Here is a 17,490-nt window from a genome sequence, read left to right on the forward strand (position 1 = left end):
AGATCTGCACCGGGAAGTGAGCATCTCGCAAAGACAAGGGAACAGCATGAAGGAACTGAATAGGGATTGTGCAGTCAAACACACAAAAGAGCTGGAAATGTTGAGCAAGTAGCGATCGGGGCTAAGATCTACCCTCAGCTGCCACAGAACAGACGGGTTGTTGAAGGTTGGTTGACATGGGATTGTCACCCCTGGCTCCATCACTAAACAAAGCTGCAATATCTGTAGTGGGCAGTTGCTCGGGGACTAGGGCATCGTACCTGGAGCTGGGGGAGGTATCTTTAGAGGTAGCGTGGAATTAGAAGTGAGGATTTGGACACCACCGGATTTATGGTTAGGATTTAGAGCCAAATTTTAGCCCACAGGCAGGGAGGTGACAAAGAGTTTTCCTTCACCTGTTCCTAGATTCCCAAGGATTGACATATACTGGAATTAAGGGAGAATGGCTCCGTTCACTGGGATAATTGCCCCAATTATAAAGGTGGAGCCTTTTGCAGTGGTTTGGGGGTTGGGGGGGGTGGTGGAGTTCAGTGATCCCAGGGGACTGGGAGTCTGAGAACATGGAGGCCAGACTGATCTTAATGACTGGGCCCCTTTCTTCTAACTTTCGTCAGAGTTCTGCCCGAGCCCTAGGTTCACTACCCAGCTGGTGAGCAGGAGGGTGAGTGGCCACAACCAGGGACCCACAGGACCAGTTCATGGTTGTAGATTGAGTGGGAGCTCATGGGGGCAATGAGAGTGAGGGGGCGACAGGATGTGGTTAGTCCCGGACAAGAGGTCCAGCTCCTCGGGGCTCACAAGGAACCTAACATTTGTTACATTTTAAAACTTACCTGCCTAGTTCTCTTCATAAACCACCTCCCGGCAGGTCAGGCCTGATGTGGAAATGGTCACTGTTTCCCTCCCTCTTGCTCAGGCTTCGGGTCAGGTCTGCAAATTTAACAAGGGACCCTGTTTTCTGCCTACGTGTTTCCCTCTAACTGTTCAACTGAATGTTCCCCACAATTCACCTCATTCCTGATTACATTTTGCATTGCCTTAAATTAACTTCTTCAGGTCCAAGTAAATAAACATTAATCAGAAGAGGTGGAAGAAGTAGGACTTTTGTAACCTTTTCATGTTTTTGAGGAATACCACTTTTGAGGAGAATGTAGGATGATGGAACGTTGGTTGACGGTGAGAATATCCACTCTCAGAATGTACCGAAATGTTCTCTTTGACCTGTGTCCAGCTTTGGACTCCGCTCAGAGCGGGAGCTGTGATATGTTCTCATTAATCTTCTGCTCTTCTGTAAACTCCATTATTTGTTTCTAAGAAATAGGTCATTTCAAAATTAAAGTCAGTCAACATTGTTCTACAAGTTCTACATTAGCCAACCTCTAAAATGCCTGATGACCCATTCTCATTCTCTGCTGGTTTCCTTGGAAATATTCCACATCGTTTTTCTGGGTAGTGTTTGGCCGATTTGTTTTATCTTCATGCTTATGACAAACTGACAACTGGATATCTCTAGTCTTTGATTTTATTGACCTTGTAATATTCTCACTGACCTTAACTGTTTGGAAATGTGCTAAAAAGGACAAGAGAGATCAGTACCTTTGGCATGATGGACATGTCATCACTGTACAGTGCTGGGGAAATTTGCAACATAGAGTAATGCATTCTTCTGTAATTATCAAAGCAATCTTGTGATGTATATTGACCATCTGTGGCACTGAATCATCATAGTCTAACTGGCCAGGCTTTCAACTCAAATATAGCATTTAATAGTCTTCCAAGAAACAAAATAACTCTCCTGTTGGACATTATAGAATTAAACAGCACAGAAACAGGTCCTTTGGCCCATCGTGTCCGTGCTAGACATCAAGCACCTATTTTCCAGCACTTGGCCTGTAGCCCTGTGTGCTGTGGCGTTTCAAGTGCTCATCTAAATATTTCTTAAATGTTGAGAGGGTTCCTGTCTCTACCGCCCCCTCAGGCAGTGTGTTCCAGATTCCAACCACCCTCTGGGTGAAAAAATATTTTGTCAAATCCCCTCTAAAACTCCTGCCCCTTACCTTAAATCCGTGCCCCCTGGTTATTGACACCTCCGCTAAGGGGAAAAGTTTATTCCTATCTACCTTATCTATGCCCCTCATAATTTTGTATACCTCTATCAGGTCCCCCCTCAGCCTTCTCTGCTTTCAGGAAACCAACCCTCGCCTATCCAGTCTCTCTTCATGTAGATGAAAAAAAGAATGATTTGCATTTTATATGCACTTTTTATGACTTCACAATGTTCCAAAGTGCATTCTTGCCAATGAAGTACCTTTAAAGTCTAGTCACTGTTATAAGAAACATGGCAGCCAATTTGCGCATAGCAAGCTCCCACAAACCACAATGTGATAGTGACTAGATAATCTGTTTTTTCTGATGTTGGTTGGGGGATAAATATTGGCCAGGTTACCGGGGATAACTCCCCTGCTCTTCTTTGAATTAATGCAGTGGGATATTTTACTTCTAGCTGAGAGGGCAGCTGTGCCACTTTGATGTGTTGTTGTTTACCCATCCCCTTGAGTTTTGTGTTTGGAATGTGCAAGGCCTATGACTGTGGATTGAGGCTCCACCACAACTCACACTTCATCAACAAGATAGAAGCTAGCCAGTCCTTATGGCCTGTGATAATAGTCTCATTATTTTGCCTCAGTGTGGACAATCCTTCTCCCAAGTCATGAATCATCAATTGGAAATGGTACCACGGTTAGCACTAGCATCAGCTGCGGCTCATTGGTAGCAGCGTCATCTCTAAGTCAGAAGATTGTGGGTTCAAGTTCTGCTGCAGAGATTTGAGCAGAAAATCTAGGCTGACGCTGCATTGCAGTCCTGAGGGAGTGCAGCACTGTTGGAAGTTCCGTCTTTTGTGAAACAATTTAGTCTCTCAGGTGAATGAGCAGTTTGAAGAAGAGCAGAGAGGTCCTTCACGGCTAGTCCATCACCAACATTGTTCCAACAGTTTAACTGGTTATTATCACATTTATTTGTGGGCACATAATCCAGACTGACACTTCAGCACAGTACTGATGGTGTGCTGCACTGTTAGAGGTGCTGCCTTTTAGGTCCGACATTAAATGGAGACCCAACCTGCCCTCTTGGATGGAAAAACAGAAAGAAAGGCTTACATTTATATAACGCCTTTCATGACTTCACAATCCCAAAGTACCTAACAGCAAATTAAATGTTTTTGAAGTGTGGAGATGTAGAAAACACACAGTCAATTTGTGTACAGAAAGATCCCACAGGCAACAATGTATTAATGACCAGTTTTTTAATGATGTTCCAGGATTGCTGTTCTTCAAAATAGTGCTCTTGGATTTTTTATATTAACAACTTATATTTATATAACTCCATTAACATAATAAAATGCTCCAAGGTTCCATATCCACCTGATGAGACAGATTGAGCCTTGGTTTAATGTCTGATCTGAAGCACGGCACCTCTGACAGTGCTGCACTCCCTCAGTGCTGCACTGAAGCCGTTTGGTAGACTCAAGTATCCTGACATGAAGCTCTTGGGCAGCCTGTTATCTTGTTGGTGAGGCTGAGTTCTTTAAATAGCAAAGGAACTGTTTTTGAAACACTGGACAAAGTATCAGCTGTGGACTGTGCAGCTGAGAGGAGACCTAACTGAAATATATACAATTATGAGGGGTCTAGATAGAGTGGAAAGGAAGACCATAATTCCCCATGGTTGGGGGGTCCATAACCAGGGAGCACAGACTTAGGGCAAGAGGTTGGAGGTTTAGAGGGTATTTGAGGAAATTCTTTCACTCAGAGGGTGGTGGGGATCTGGAACTCATTGCCTGAAAGGGTGGTAGAGGCGGAAATCCTCTGGGTGGCTCCTTGCCAGCCAACATGAACACACAGGCTGAATTGCTTCGTTCCACGTTGTAAATTTCTACGATTTTATGACTGTGCAAGAAAGCAAGTTATTAGATTTTCGCCACGTCTTTTATGTCTTCAGGGAGTTCCAAAAAACAGTCATTGTTGTCAGCAGACAATTATGGCAACGAATTTATACACAAGATCCCAGCAATAAGCGAATTGTTGACCAGTTAAACTCTTTTGGTGGTGGTGTTTGTGGAGTGAACCTTGGGCAGGTCACCTGGAAAAGTTGACCTCTTCTTTGAGTAGTGCTGTGAGATCTCCTATGTTCCCCTTTATCGGGCAGCCAAGGATCTCATTTAATGGCCTTGAAATTTGGACATCCAGACTTAACCCCAGGCTCCCACTAGTGGGCCATCCTTATGAGGCATTGCCTTACTGCACCAATTGGAAAACAACCAAACTCTTCTTTACTTGATTGGATGATTCTTGACTGTCAACCAAACAGCCTTTTTCCTCACGTTCAATACTTTTACAACAAATTTTAAAAAAGTTTTACACAAAATGAAAAGATTCTTATTTTGATGCCTCGATAATTTTTCTCCAGGGTTGTTGAAAGCAGCAACAGGAGAATTGGAGGTTTCATCTTGCTCCAGGAGTTAGATACCTGGGGGCCATGGTGGTGTGATCAGTAACCAGGTCAGGAGTGATGGGTGACCAATGGGAGATGATTGGTAACTGGGTCAGTGGCCAGGTTGGGGGTGATTGATCACCCAGGCGGGGGACTGATCAGTAACCAGGTTGGGAGTAATCGGGAACCCTGTCGGAAGTGAGTTTGAGAGTGGCTGGTGGCAGTCAGGAGAAGTAGGGAGTGACCTAGACTCTTTTAATGTGAGGACTCTGGTCCTCCAAGCTCCACAGTCAAGTCAGTAAATGGGGTCTTCCAGTGCCACATGACACTGAGCAAGTTCAGCACTCAGCGAATGCTGAGTTGGGCCTACAGCTCAAGCAGGACCCTAAAAAACAATTCCAAAGGAGCACATGGCATAAGGGAGAGAGATTCCAGGGATTGATGTGCCGAGAGAGCCGCGTCTGACAGCCACCAATAAAACAAGATTTAATACTGATACGAAACCTCTATAAATAAGCAAGGAGAAGGAGAGTCACTATCATGTGGCATTCTTACAGGATTTCGTTTGCTCTAAAATTAAAATTGGTAGCGTTATAGTATCACCTGACACTCCTGTACACTGACTGTGCCACTGTTTATGTAATGTTTTATTATAACTTCTGTATTTACAAGGCATCTGGCCAGTTGTAGGAATGGTGATGACCATACATTTATAAGGGAAGACATCCAATGAGAGAATGAAAACTGAACACCAACTCCTCCTGTCGATTGTGGCTAATCCCTTTCACTTTTACAATAGTTATTTTTAATTTTGATCTTTTTGAGTGTGAAGCTTCCGTTTGCATTTTTCCTTGTACCTTCCTCCTTGGCTCCAGGTATTGTACATCCGGCCACTAGGTGCTGTGTAAATGCTGTGATCCTTCCAAGGGGAACTTCTGTCCACGATGTCACTGCTTTCTTTGGTGATTCACAATATGGGGGTATGTGGAGTGAACCTACTGCTTAACATTCAGTCAGGGGTCAGAAAATCCCACACCCATTTCAATATCTCTTTCATGGTAGTTTAACAGTTGGTATATCAGTACACTTATGCCTTGAATCTATTAAGATATTTTTGATCTAGGCAGGTCCAAATCCCATCCATGCCATTAGAGACAGGCATCAAGTAGAGACCAAGCAATTACCCATTTGTAATTCAAATCCTTGTGTTCAAATCCGACATTCCCCTCTCTATCTCTGTAAGCTCCTCCAGCCCTACAACTCTACAATATTGGTTAAGACACTAAGGATAACTCCCCTGCTCTTTTTCAATATAGTGCTATGAGATCTTTTACATCCACCAGAGAGAGCAGACAAGGTCTTGGTTTAATGTCTCATTCAAAAGATGGCACCTCCAACAACCCTTCAAGATCTCTGCATTCCTCCATTCTGGGCTCTAGGGCATCCTCGATTTCCTTTATCCCATCTTTGGCAGTTGTGCCTTCAGCTGCCAAGGCCGTTAGCTCTGAAATTCCCTTCTTCAATGTCTCCAGCTGGCTACATCCCTCTCCTCCTTTAAGTTGCTCCTGCTGGCACTCCAGTGCAGTGCTGAGAGAGTGCTGCACTGTCAGAAGTGCCATCTTTCAGATGTGACTTTAAATGAGGCCCTGCCTGCCCTCTCAGGTGGATGTAAAAGAGCCCATGGCACTATTTTAAAGAAGAGCAGGGGAGTTATTCCTGGGAACCTGGCCAATATTTATCGCGTGCTCAAGATCATAAAACAGATTATCCGGTCATTATCCCATTACTGTTTCTGGGAGTTTGCTGCGTACAAATTGGCTGCTGCATTTCCTTCATTACAACTGTGGCTAGACTTCAAAAGTGGTTCATTGGCTGTAAGGCATTTCAGATATCCTGGGATAATGAAAGGCACTGTATAAATGCAAATTTTTCTTTTCTTTCTTTAAAATCTACCTCTTTGACCAAGTATTTGCTCACTGCCCTAATATTTCTTCATGTGACTCAGGTATCATGGTTTGTCTGATGACACTCCTGCAAAACACCTTGGGATGTTTTACTCCATTAAAGGTGCTCTATAAGTGCAAGTTGCTATTGTTACATAAGAAATAGGAGCTCCGCTGCTCACTAAGGGCATGGCTGATCTGATTGTGGTCTCAACTCCGCTTTCCTGCCTATCCCCCATAACCCCTGACTCCCTTGAATAACTTCAATACCCAGCCAAATACCCAGCCTCCACTCCTCTCTGAGGTACAGAATCCCAAAGATTAACGACCCTCTGAGAGAAGAAATTCTTCGAGGAAGGGCGGCAATAGGTAAATATAAAACCTCTTGGGCGGGGAGGGAAAGGGGGCCAAGTTGTCCGAATCTTGCATCTCATGGTGGTGGCCTCAGAAGGAGGGATGGGGTGAGTGATGATGTGGATGGTAAGGAAATACATTAGAAAAGGTTCCTCAAGAGGAAAGTAAGTCCATGCTCTGATCCCATTGACTGAAATAAAAATATGCTAATAGTCACTTGGTAGCACAGAATTTGAGTATTGCTGAAAAAAGAGACAGGCTGTTGGAAGCTTTTCATCTTGCACTCACTAGGACAGACACAAGAATACCAAATTTCAAAGAGAGAAACAATTATTATTGCATGAGAAAAGGGTGCTGATTGGCTGGCAGGTCGACTCTGGTTAGCTGAGGCATTACCATGGTGAATGTACCAGGGAACTATAGTCCCCTATGCTTTTGTTTAATATTGCTCCCTCTGAAATTTGGCATTATTGCACCTGCCCTGATAAAAGTATGCTTGTGCATACAGTGTAAAAAAAAGAAGAGGAGGGAATACTGCAAAAATGTCGAAGAACGTGTGAAGAAATTCCTATTGTAGACTGGGTGGAGGAGATTGTGGAATAACCATGCTGAGAGAGGGAGGGAGAAGGCTGTCTTTATGAAGAAAGGAAGCCACAATCTTTGACTGATTTTGAGAGACAGTATTGCATGGGAGATACTACCAAACTAAACCGAGAAAGGATTCCCTTCCTTGCATTTAGTAATACACATGGTTCAACATTTTTAGGAGCCGGGCTGAATGTGTTGCTGGGTAGTGATCTCTGTGTATAACTCTGAGCCTGCTCTCTCCATACCCAGGATTCCATGCTTCACAGGGCCTGACTGAGGGTTGGCTGCCAACGCTTCTGCTGCTGAGAGACTACAAGATCCCATCTTTCTTTACAATGTACAGGTAAGTTCTCCAGCTTGTAGTTTTAACACTGAGCCCCCTTTTCATTGTAGAATAACAGAATGCTCACAACACCAATGGAGGCAATTCAGTCCACCATGTCCCTGCCATCTCTCTGTGAGAGCCACTTAGCTAGTCCTACTCCCTCGTCCTTTCTCCTGCATGTGTTTTCCCTTCAGCTGCTTGTCAAATTACCACTTGAAAGCCATGATCGAACCTAGCCCCACCACCCTTTCAGACAGTGCATTCCAGATTGTAGCCACTCGTGTCATTTTTGATTCTTTTGCCAATCACTCTAAATCTGTGCCCTCTGGTTCTCGGCCTTGCCACCGATGGGAATTACTTCAGCGCTGTGAAGGACAATTGTAAGGGTTGGTGATATGAGTTTGTAAAATTGGATCTTTCAATTGTTCCCATTCATTGTGGGGAAAATAGCTATTTATGCCATAGCATAGAGGTACCATCTGAGCACAGATATTTAGACACACTTATCAGTTGCCTTCAGCTTCCTCAGTGCAGAAACGTCAATGCCCCCTAAACCAATCCCTGCTTCCTCTGTTGTCATCCAACCCTAATTCTCTGTTATTCTAAAATGTATTTCATTGTTTTTTAAGAATAGATTTCCCACATTGGCTCCTGTTCCCCCTTTTCATCATATTCCAATCCTTGTGGAGACCAATAACGTAAAAGAACTGCACTTCCCAAACGACCCCAATGGAAAAACCAGGATTTCACTTTTAAAAGCTTTTACTGTAACAATCAAACTAAAACCAACATAAAGTAAACATGAACTAACAGGCAAATTGTCTTCCATAGGAACCATATATTACACTTTAAATAGCTGATACAGCAGAAATAAGTCTCACAGATTTCGTAGGCAGCAGTATGTGGCACCATGCGCAGTCTCAAAGTCTTTCACAATTCCATCTTCTTCTGGTAGAGTTTGACTACTCTTCGCCACACATGATCTGTTCATGAAGTAGCCTCCGGCAACCACTTTACTCCATCTGAGTTCCATGGAGACGATTGTCACCAACAAAGTGCACCTCTGTGGAACATCCTTCACTCAGTTCACAACAGCCCTGATGGCATAGCTTTCCTAGAGTCACTCAGTAATCCGACTACTCAATAACACCCTGGTACATGGTATTGTCAGCTCTGCAAAACTCACCCAGCTGCTCAACGTGTCTTGACTGCTCACACCGCTTTTCAGAGCCTCTATCTGGTTCTGACCACTGGCTAAAATCTGAACACCAATTGCCCCTGTGTTGTTCTGACTACAGACTGAAATTCAGTCTCCCAGCCTAGTTTATTCTTGCCAATTAGCTTCTGTTTCCCTAGCAACCTACCAGAGACTGATTTCTCAGAAGTCAGATGTCATAGCCAGGAAATCCAATTAACAAACCCCTCCCAGAAACATGGGCCTGGTTTCTGTTTCAGTTAGGGACAGTCTCAAAAAATACAGGCTTTGAAACTCAAGCCAATGCAGACAACAACTTGCAAATGACATATTTCTCAACATCAGATGAGTTCTATCATTTGTGAGAAGACCTTTCTTTGTTTGAATTGAAGTGTCTTCCTCTCTTGGTTTCATGTCAGCTGTGTTCCTCACCTTGGTCACTGGATCTGCCATATTTGCAGATTCCACCCTCCCCCATCATGAGGCAGATCTAAAATATGTTCCTTTTCTTCACAGTGTGCCAACGCAATTGGATTGGGGCAGAAAAAGGTGGTTATTTCTGTAATCTCCTCCAGCCCTACAAGCCTCCGAGATACCCGTGTTCCCCCAATTCTGCCCTTCTATGCATCGCTGGTTTTAATTGCTCCACAATCAGCTCTGGAATTCCATTCCTAAATCTTTCTATCTCTCCATCTCTTTCTCCTCCTTTAAGACGCTCCATACAAACCTGCTTGTTTGACCAAGCTTTTAATCATCTGCCCATATATCTTCTTAGGTGGCTCGATGTCATATTTTGTTTGATAATCACTCCTTCAGGGAGCGCCTTGGGATATGCTAAAGGCGCTATATAAATGCAATTTTTTATTGCTGTTGTTGAGTACTCACTGATCCTGAGTGGTGCATATATGTTGGTTGCCTTAATCGCTTTGTCAGAGATATGTCTGCACCTGATCCCTAGTCCTATGAGAAGATTATGCTGGCTGCTCAGTTTGAGGAATTTTTAAAAAAATTCATTCATGGGATGTGAGCGTCGCTGGCTGGGCCAGCATTTATTGCCCATCCCTAATTGCCTTGAAGAACTGAGTGGCTTACTAAGCCATTTCAGAGGGTACTTAAGAGTCAACCACATTGCTGTGGGTCTGGAGTCACATGTAGGCCAGACCCGGTAAGGGTGGCAGATTTCCTTCCCTAAAGGGAGAATATCACTTGCTTGCCACCACTATCCTGAATGTCATTTGTTTCCATTTTGTTTCTGCATTAAGCTGTTAACTTTTTCTATTTGCAGTGACCAGGAATTGAAGTATTCCCTTGAGATCCTTCAGGAGCTCGAAACCAGAATCATTGGTTATGGAACAAATCCTTTCGCCTCCCTGAAACTAGAACAGGTGCAGTCCGACCCCAACAAGCAGCTGATCCACAGCAACTCCAGCTATCTGATGTTCCTGGGAGTCATGGAGTCCATGGATGGAATGGACGCGGAGGACCTGGGACAAGAGACCTTCCTTCAAACATAATCGGAGTGACAATTGGCACATCTATAACACTGAAATTCTGTAGCTAGGGAAAATAGCCTGGTTTTGTCTGAAACTAATCCACATTGTGCAAGAAACCAACAGTTGCCATTTTATTTCAGGAATCACAGAATTATAGGGGGCCATTCAGCCCATCGTGCTTTGTTGGTGTTGTGGTATACCTTTAACTGGGTGTGGTTTTCTGTTTGTATAACCAGAGGGGAAATTATGCAATGTATCATGTGACTCAGTCTTAGTCATGGTTGGTTCTGAGGAAGCTGCCAACTCAGACATGCGTACTAGCTCTCCAGCTGTGTAATACCACTAGCAACTTCTCAAATCTTTAATAAATGAACCCATGCATTCTTGTGTTAGCCAATCCCTTACGTATAGTTGGTGCCTCAATGATTATCTGCTCAGCAAACACATGGAGAAGAAAAACACAACATTCGGCCCTTTGAAGGAGGTATCCAATTCATCCTACTTTCCTTGCTCTTTCCTCATTGCCATGCATTATTTTTCCTTCAAATATTTGTCCAGTTCTCCCTTGAAAGTTATTATTGAGTTTGTGCCCACCGCTCATTCAGGCAGTGCATTCCAAATCATAACAACTTGCTGTATTAGAAAAAAATGTTTCCTTATATTGTCCCTGGTCCTTTTGTCAATTACCTTAATTCTGTGGTCCTGGTTATTGACCCTTCTGCCACTGGAAACAGTTTCTCCTTATTTACCCTATCAAAACCCTGCATTACTTTAAACACCCCTGATTGGTGTACCAATTGCAGACCTATGAGTCAAGGCTGGTGTAATGTGGGGGAGCATGCTGTGCTCATTACATTGCAGTGATTATGCATAAAATTCAATGTTGAATCAGTTCTTCTCCAGATGTCCCTCACAAAAGCAAGAAAACATTGCTTTCTGCTTGGGCACACTTTGGGGTGATGCCATTTCCTATTTCTGGGCTTACTAACCAAGCTAAGATCAAAAATATTCTGTTTGGACAACCATTTACCTTCGGGAGTGAACAAGATCTAGTAATGTGCTACCAGAGACAGGATTAATTAATGACCTTATAGTAAACATGCCCCTAGGTAGCAATGATCTTAACCTGATTGAATTTTGCACTCACTTTGAGGGAGAGATGAGTGGGTCTAAAACTAGTGTTTTAAACTTAAATAAGGGCAATTATGAGGATATGAAGACAGAGCTGGCTAAAGTGAACTGGGGAATTAGGTTAAGTGATAGGCCAATAGAGATGCAGTGGGAGACACATAAGGAAATATTTCATAACATTCAGCAAATATTCCAGTGAGAAAAAAAGACTCTGGACACTTAAAAAAGGAAATTAAAGATAGTATCAAATTGAAAGAAAAAGCATATAATTCAGTGAAGATCAGTGGCAGGCCAGAAGATTGGAAAGAATATAAAAAACAGCAAAGAATGACTAAATGAATAATAAGGAAGGAGATATAATAAGGAGGGAGAAAACTAGCTAGAAATATAAATACAGATAAGTAAGAGTTTCTGCAAGTATTTAAAAAGGAAAAGAGTAAGTAAAGTTGATCCTCTAGAGAGTGAGAATGGGGAATTAATAATGGAAAATAAGGAAATGGATGAATTGAACAGATGTTTTGCATCTGTCCTCACTGTAGAGGATACAAATAACATCCCAGAAATAATTGTGCATCAAGAGGTGAAAGAGAGGGAGGAACTTAAAACAATTACAATCACCAGGGAAAGGGTACGGTGAAGTTTATTAGAACTAAAAGCTGACAAGTCCCCAGGTCCTGACGGACTTCATCCTAGGGTCTTAATAGAAGTGGCTGCTGAGATTGTAGATGCATTGGTTTTAATTTTCTAAAATTCCCTAGATTCTTGAAAGGTCCTATCAGATTGGAAAAAGTAAATGTAACTCTTCTATTCAAGGAGGGAGACATAAAGCAAGAAACTACAAATTAGTTAACTTAGCATCTGTCATAGGGAAAATGCTGGAATCTATTATTAAGGAGGTTATAGCGAGTCACAATGCAATCAGGCAGAATCAACATGGTTTTGTGAAAGGGAAATTGTGTTTGACTTTTTTTAGAGTTCCTTGAGAAAGTAACAAACCGCATGAATAAAGGGGAACCTGTGGATGTGGTGTACTTAGATTTCCAGAAGGCATTTGACAAGGTGCCACATCAAAGGTTATTAGACAAAATAAGAGCTCATGGTGTAGGGGGTAACATATTAGCATGAATAGAGGATTGGTTAGGTAACAGGAAACAGAGTAGGCATAACTGGGTAATTTTTGGGTTTGCAAGATGCATTATGACACAGCCGATGGTAAATGCTGAGCTGTTCAACTCCCAGATGGAAACTTGAAACAACTGTCATAACATATTTTGCAATTTGTATGTTTCAAGATGGAGGCTTTAAATTCAGTAATAATAAGACACCGAGTCTCATGAGGTTTTTACGAAACTAAATTAAAAATTTATTAATACAAGAAAGATTGTAAGCACATACATATGTCTATAAAATTACTACTATAATAATATACAAAAATCCTCTAATTAATCTGACTCCTTAGTTAAAGCAACAGTAAAACACATAGATTTAAACAAACTCCTGGCAAAGCACACCCTGGATAGACGAATTCAAAATTAGTTTCTTTCAGCGCTGGGTCCTTGCAGACAGCGGCTTATGGCTTACAGGCTGCAGCCTTTACATCTTAGAATCCTTCCTCCTTTACCAACAGCCTTCTCTTCCTTTATACATATTTTCCTCTTTGAATGCAAATTCTCATTGTATCACTCGGTCTTTTGAGCTTCACCTCTTTTAACAATAAAACCCCTTTCATAGCGCCAATTTTATTAATAAGCTTTGGAAAAATTAAACACATTGTTTAGCTTCTTCTGGCTAGTTATGATAGTTCACCTATTCTTTTGAATGATTTATTTAAAAATGCAAATTTCCCCCTAGCCACTTCACCTTGTAACTTCCCTATGTTTACCTAATTACCATTTCAAACCTACTTCTCTTCTATACATCAAAGCCTCTAGACCAGCCGGCTTTAATCCAATTAACACACACATACACATACATAGACACAGACACTACTAAACTCTATTTTAAAATAATTTCCAATAACATTACAAACATTATATCTTCTTGACAGATGTAACGTGTGGAGTGCCACAGGGATCAGTGTTGAGGCCTCAACTATTTACAATCTATGTAAGTGACTTGGATGAAAGGACCAAACGCATGGTTGCTAAATTTGCTGATGCTCCAAAGCTAGGTAGGAGAAAAAGTTTTAAACAGGACATAAGGGGCCTGAAAAGGTTAAGTGAGTGGGCAAAAATTTGGCAGATGGAATATGATGTGGGGAAATGTGAACTTGTCCACTTTGACTTCAAGAATAGAAAAGCAACACATTATCTAAATGGAGAGAGTTTGCAGAACTTGGAGGTACAGGTGGAACTGGGGGTGGAATCATCCCAGAGGGAGAATCTTAACTTCCATGTGTGCCCTGGGTCTAGTGGGTGGTGTCTCTGTGAAAGAAAGGGATTTATGCTGAGTGTATGAACTTCCTCAGCTTCTGAAGGCTGAATTTCCACTGCTTCTAAGTAAAAGGTTAAAGATTATTGCATGAAAGACAGTGAATCATTCAAATGATGAGCAACAGCTGGTTTTTCAGAAGAAGCCAACATCGCCACTCAACAAGGATTTACATTGACTGTGAAGAAGAGAGAGAGAATCAACAATCTGTTGCCCCTTGTAGCCAAGAGGAGCAAAATCCTGCCTTTGAATGGAAGGCCACCTGTACCTTATAACTTGATGTCTGATGGATAAAGGGTCATCCCCTGAAGCCAGTCGAGGTCATCTGCTAAGATGTTAACAGAAGCTCCAGTATCAATTTTAAAAGTAGTATCGAGGCCTTGAGAATGATAGAAAGTTCCAGCACAGAAAGAGGCCATTCAGCCCGTTGTGTCTGCACTGGAAGTGGAACTTGTATCGGACTGACCAGAAGATAGTCTGGATTAAGACTATCCCCTTCCCCTGGAAACTCTGTAATTTAGTCTTTTTCTTGACTTTCCATTTCTTGGAAGGAATGTGTTTCATAAACACTTTCTGGTCTTCGACTTGGATTAAAATTGTTGGATTTGCAGAAATGCTTGAAGTGTCCAGTTTTGCCACACTGGAAGCTTTCCGTGCCCCTGCTGGGCAGTCTTGGTGTCTATGCTGTGTTTTCATGCCACAATGCAAACGTCTCAAAATGCCTGCCGGTGTTGTAGTGTGGCCTTGACGCCTATTTGTAATAGTGTTGATCTGCAGACAACTTTCTAAGTTCAAAAATTAGGTTAGTTTATAATACAGCCAGCAGCAACTTCACGTGCGCTTTCAACTCCATCTCTATCTCTACATTGACTGAGGAGGTAGCCCGTGCCACCAACACATTGGTTTACACAGATCATGTGATCTTACATCACTGGACTGTTCTTAAAGGTACAATCCAACATTTAACAAAACCATAATTACTACGCTCCTCCCCCTTTAATTTTGTTGTACACATTGTCTTTACAAGTATATTTATGTCCAGACATTATAATATTTACACAGGTCATGAAATTTACAAGTTCAGTCTTTCAGGTGGTTTCCTGGTACATGTGGAATGTGTCAGCTCCACAGCTTCAGATTCTTTTTCAGGAACCACATTCTCTGGAACTGCATGAGCATCAGGTACCTCGGTGGGCACTTGCAGTTCAGTGTCCTCCACTCTGATAGAGACATCAGACATGTCAGTCCTTGGTTGAGCAACTTCAACAGGAAACACTGGTTCAGTAATGGTTACAGGTGGAACCACTTCTTGTCGTGGTATCTCTCTTTTTCTTAAATGGTCCACATGCTAAGGCGTTATCCGGCCTTCCACTTCCATGTGATATGATAATGGTCTGGCCACTGAACTTACTTTATCTGCTAACCACTTCACTCCTCCACCGAAATTCTTTACATACACTGCTTCTCCAGTAGTAAATTGTCTCTCAGGGCTATGCAAGTCACGCGCAGCTTTTTGGTTTCCTTGACTCTTCTCCACCTTCCCCTCCAAATTTGGAAATATTAGGCTCAGTCTTGACCTAAAGTGGCGTCTCATTCAAAATTCTGCAGGTGTTGCTCCTGTCGTCGTGTTGGGGGTGGGGTCGTACTGCAGTGAAAAAAAAGTGTCAAGATCGGTCTCCAACAAATCACCTGTTAACTTCTTCATATTTGTCTAAAGCATCGAGAATTCTTTCCAGATAAGGCCTTGGTTCCCTCTTTGATTTTATCTTCAGCATCATTATCCTGCAAACCGTTGTGAGGAACTGGAATAATATCAAAGTAGGCACAGTTCGATAATTTGTTTATTGCCCCCTTCAAGTGTTTATAGTGCTACCAGCCACCATTTTATTGTCTTTTCGAAAGCCTCGAATTATCGCCTAATTAAATGCTCTAAATACGGCCTGTCTTGCACACTGGGCCGCTTGATCCAAAGTAAGGTTGTTTGTGGCCTGCGGAAAATTGGAGAGTTTCTCATCCCAGACACTCACGACTATGCGATCATGGATGAGCTCGTCCTTCAGCGCCCCCTATCCGCAAGAATCAGCTAGGCAACGTAGGTCGTTAGGAATAATTCCCCAGGCCGTTGCGAGCTCTGTTTAAAACGCGCTCATTCAATAACTACATTTTGCTTCAGGCTAAAATGGGTGTCGACGGCTTTAATAATGGAGTCAAAATCCACGGTGGACACCTGCACACGCTGCCTTAGGCATACCCTGGTATTTGCTTAACACTGCTTTATCTGCATCATATATTAGCATATCCCATCTGTTAACCCTTTATACTACAGTAAGTGCATGAGGGAAGAACAAAAGGAATAAGAGCAGGAGTGGACTAAATGGCCCTTCCAGCCTACACTGGCATTCAACAAGATCATGTCTGATATTACTCTCGACTTATGCTGATGGGTTGAGACCAAGAGGGATGGGAGGAAGCTTGTGTGGACCACAGTGACAGCATGGACCATTTGGGCCAAATGGCCTGTTTCTGTGCTGTAAATTCTATGTAACTTTTACTGGGATGCGACAATTCATGGGATGTGGGCGTCGCTGGCTAGGCCAGCATTTATTGCCCATTCCTAATTGCCCTCAAGAAGGTGGTGGTGAGCCGCCTGCTTGAACCGATGCAGCCCATGTGGTGTGGGTACACCCACAGTGCTGTTCGGAAGGGAGTTCCAGGATTTTGACCCAGCGACAGTGAAGGAACGGCAATATAGTTCCAAGTCAGGATGGTGAGTGGCTTGGAGGGGAATTTCCAAGTGGTGGTGTTCCCATGTGTCTGCTGCCCTTGTCCTTCTGCACACTGGCACTCATTCAGTCCTCTTGTATTATATGCACTTAAAAAGGGTTCGGAGATATTCTGCAGAAGACATCTTGTGTAGAACATCCCCTAGAATGACATTATGAAGTTCTGTCAGTGAAACCAGACATGGATGAGAATTGGTTCCTCGTGTTTGATATTAGTTGGATAATGTGCCAGTTTAGAGGTTTACCCTGTTTATCCACGTTATCTGTTTTGGAATGATGTTACTTATGTCACCAAGAATCAAGTATATATTCAGTTTGACTTTGGAGTGTGAATTCTTGTTAGTAGCATTATGAGAAACACTCAAATATACACCTAATCCTTCATTTTGCTGAATAGTTATGAGCTGGGCATCATAGAATGACCACTTTGTCTTTAATCATGTGTCTTGCGGAACCTGCCTGTTATCTCACTGGTTACTGGGCAAGATGGCAGTAAGCGGATGGGGCAGTAAGTTGACTGTTTTCAATAAAATGTTACTCAGTTACTGGGTGTTAATTATTTTTTTCCATTCATACTAAAACAGACAGCCATCCTTTCACATATGAATTACAGGGTTTGATAAGATTCCTGCTTAATATACCCTGAATGACTCCAACAAGGACAGATCAGACTGGACGGCGTTTATGGTCTGTTCCTGTAGCGTAACATGTCTATTCAGGTTTTATGAACGCTAATAACTTATTAAAGAATTAAAGT

The 17,490-nt window shown here is 42.5% G+C and overlaps 1 protein-coding gene across 1 annotated transcript in view; it reads left to right on the forward strand.

Moving 5' to 3' along the window:
- Nucleotides 1-10,778, forward strand: part of mss51 (MSS51 mitochondrial translational activator) — a 40,096-nt gene extending 29,318 nt beyond the window's left edge. The window contains exons 6-7 of the mRNA XM_078559304.1: nucleotides 7,626-7,719; nucleotides 10,182-10,778. Coding sequence (XP_078415430.1) covers nucleotides 7,626-7,719; nucleotides 10,182-10,410 — 323 coding nt within the window. The 3' untranslated portion in view covers nucleotides 10,411-10,778. The remainder of the gene's footprint in view (nucleotides 1-7,625; nucleotides 7,720-10,181) is intronic.
- Nucleotides 10,779-17,490: the final 6,712 nt, after the last annotated feature.

Source organism: Cetorhinus maximus, chromosome 15 (assembly GCF_964194155.1).
Source record: "Cetorhinus maximus chromosome 15, sCetMax3.hap1.1, whole genome shotgun sequence".
NCBI classification, from domain to species: Eukaryota; Metazoa; Chordata; class Chondrichthyes; order Lamniformes; family Cetorhinidae; genus Cetorhinus; species Cetorhinus maximus.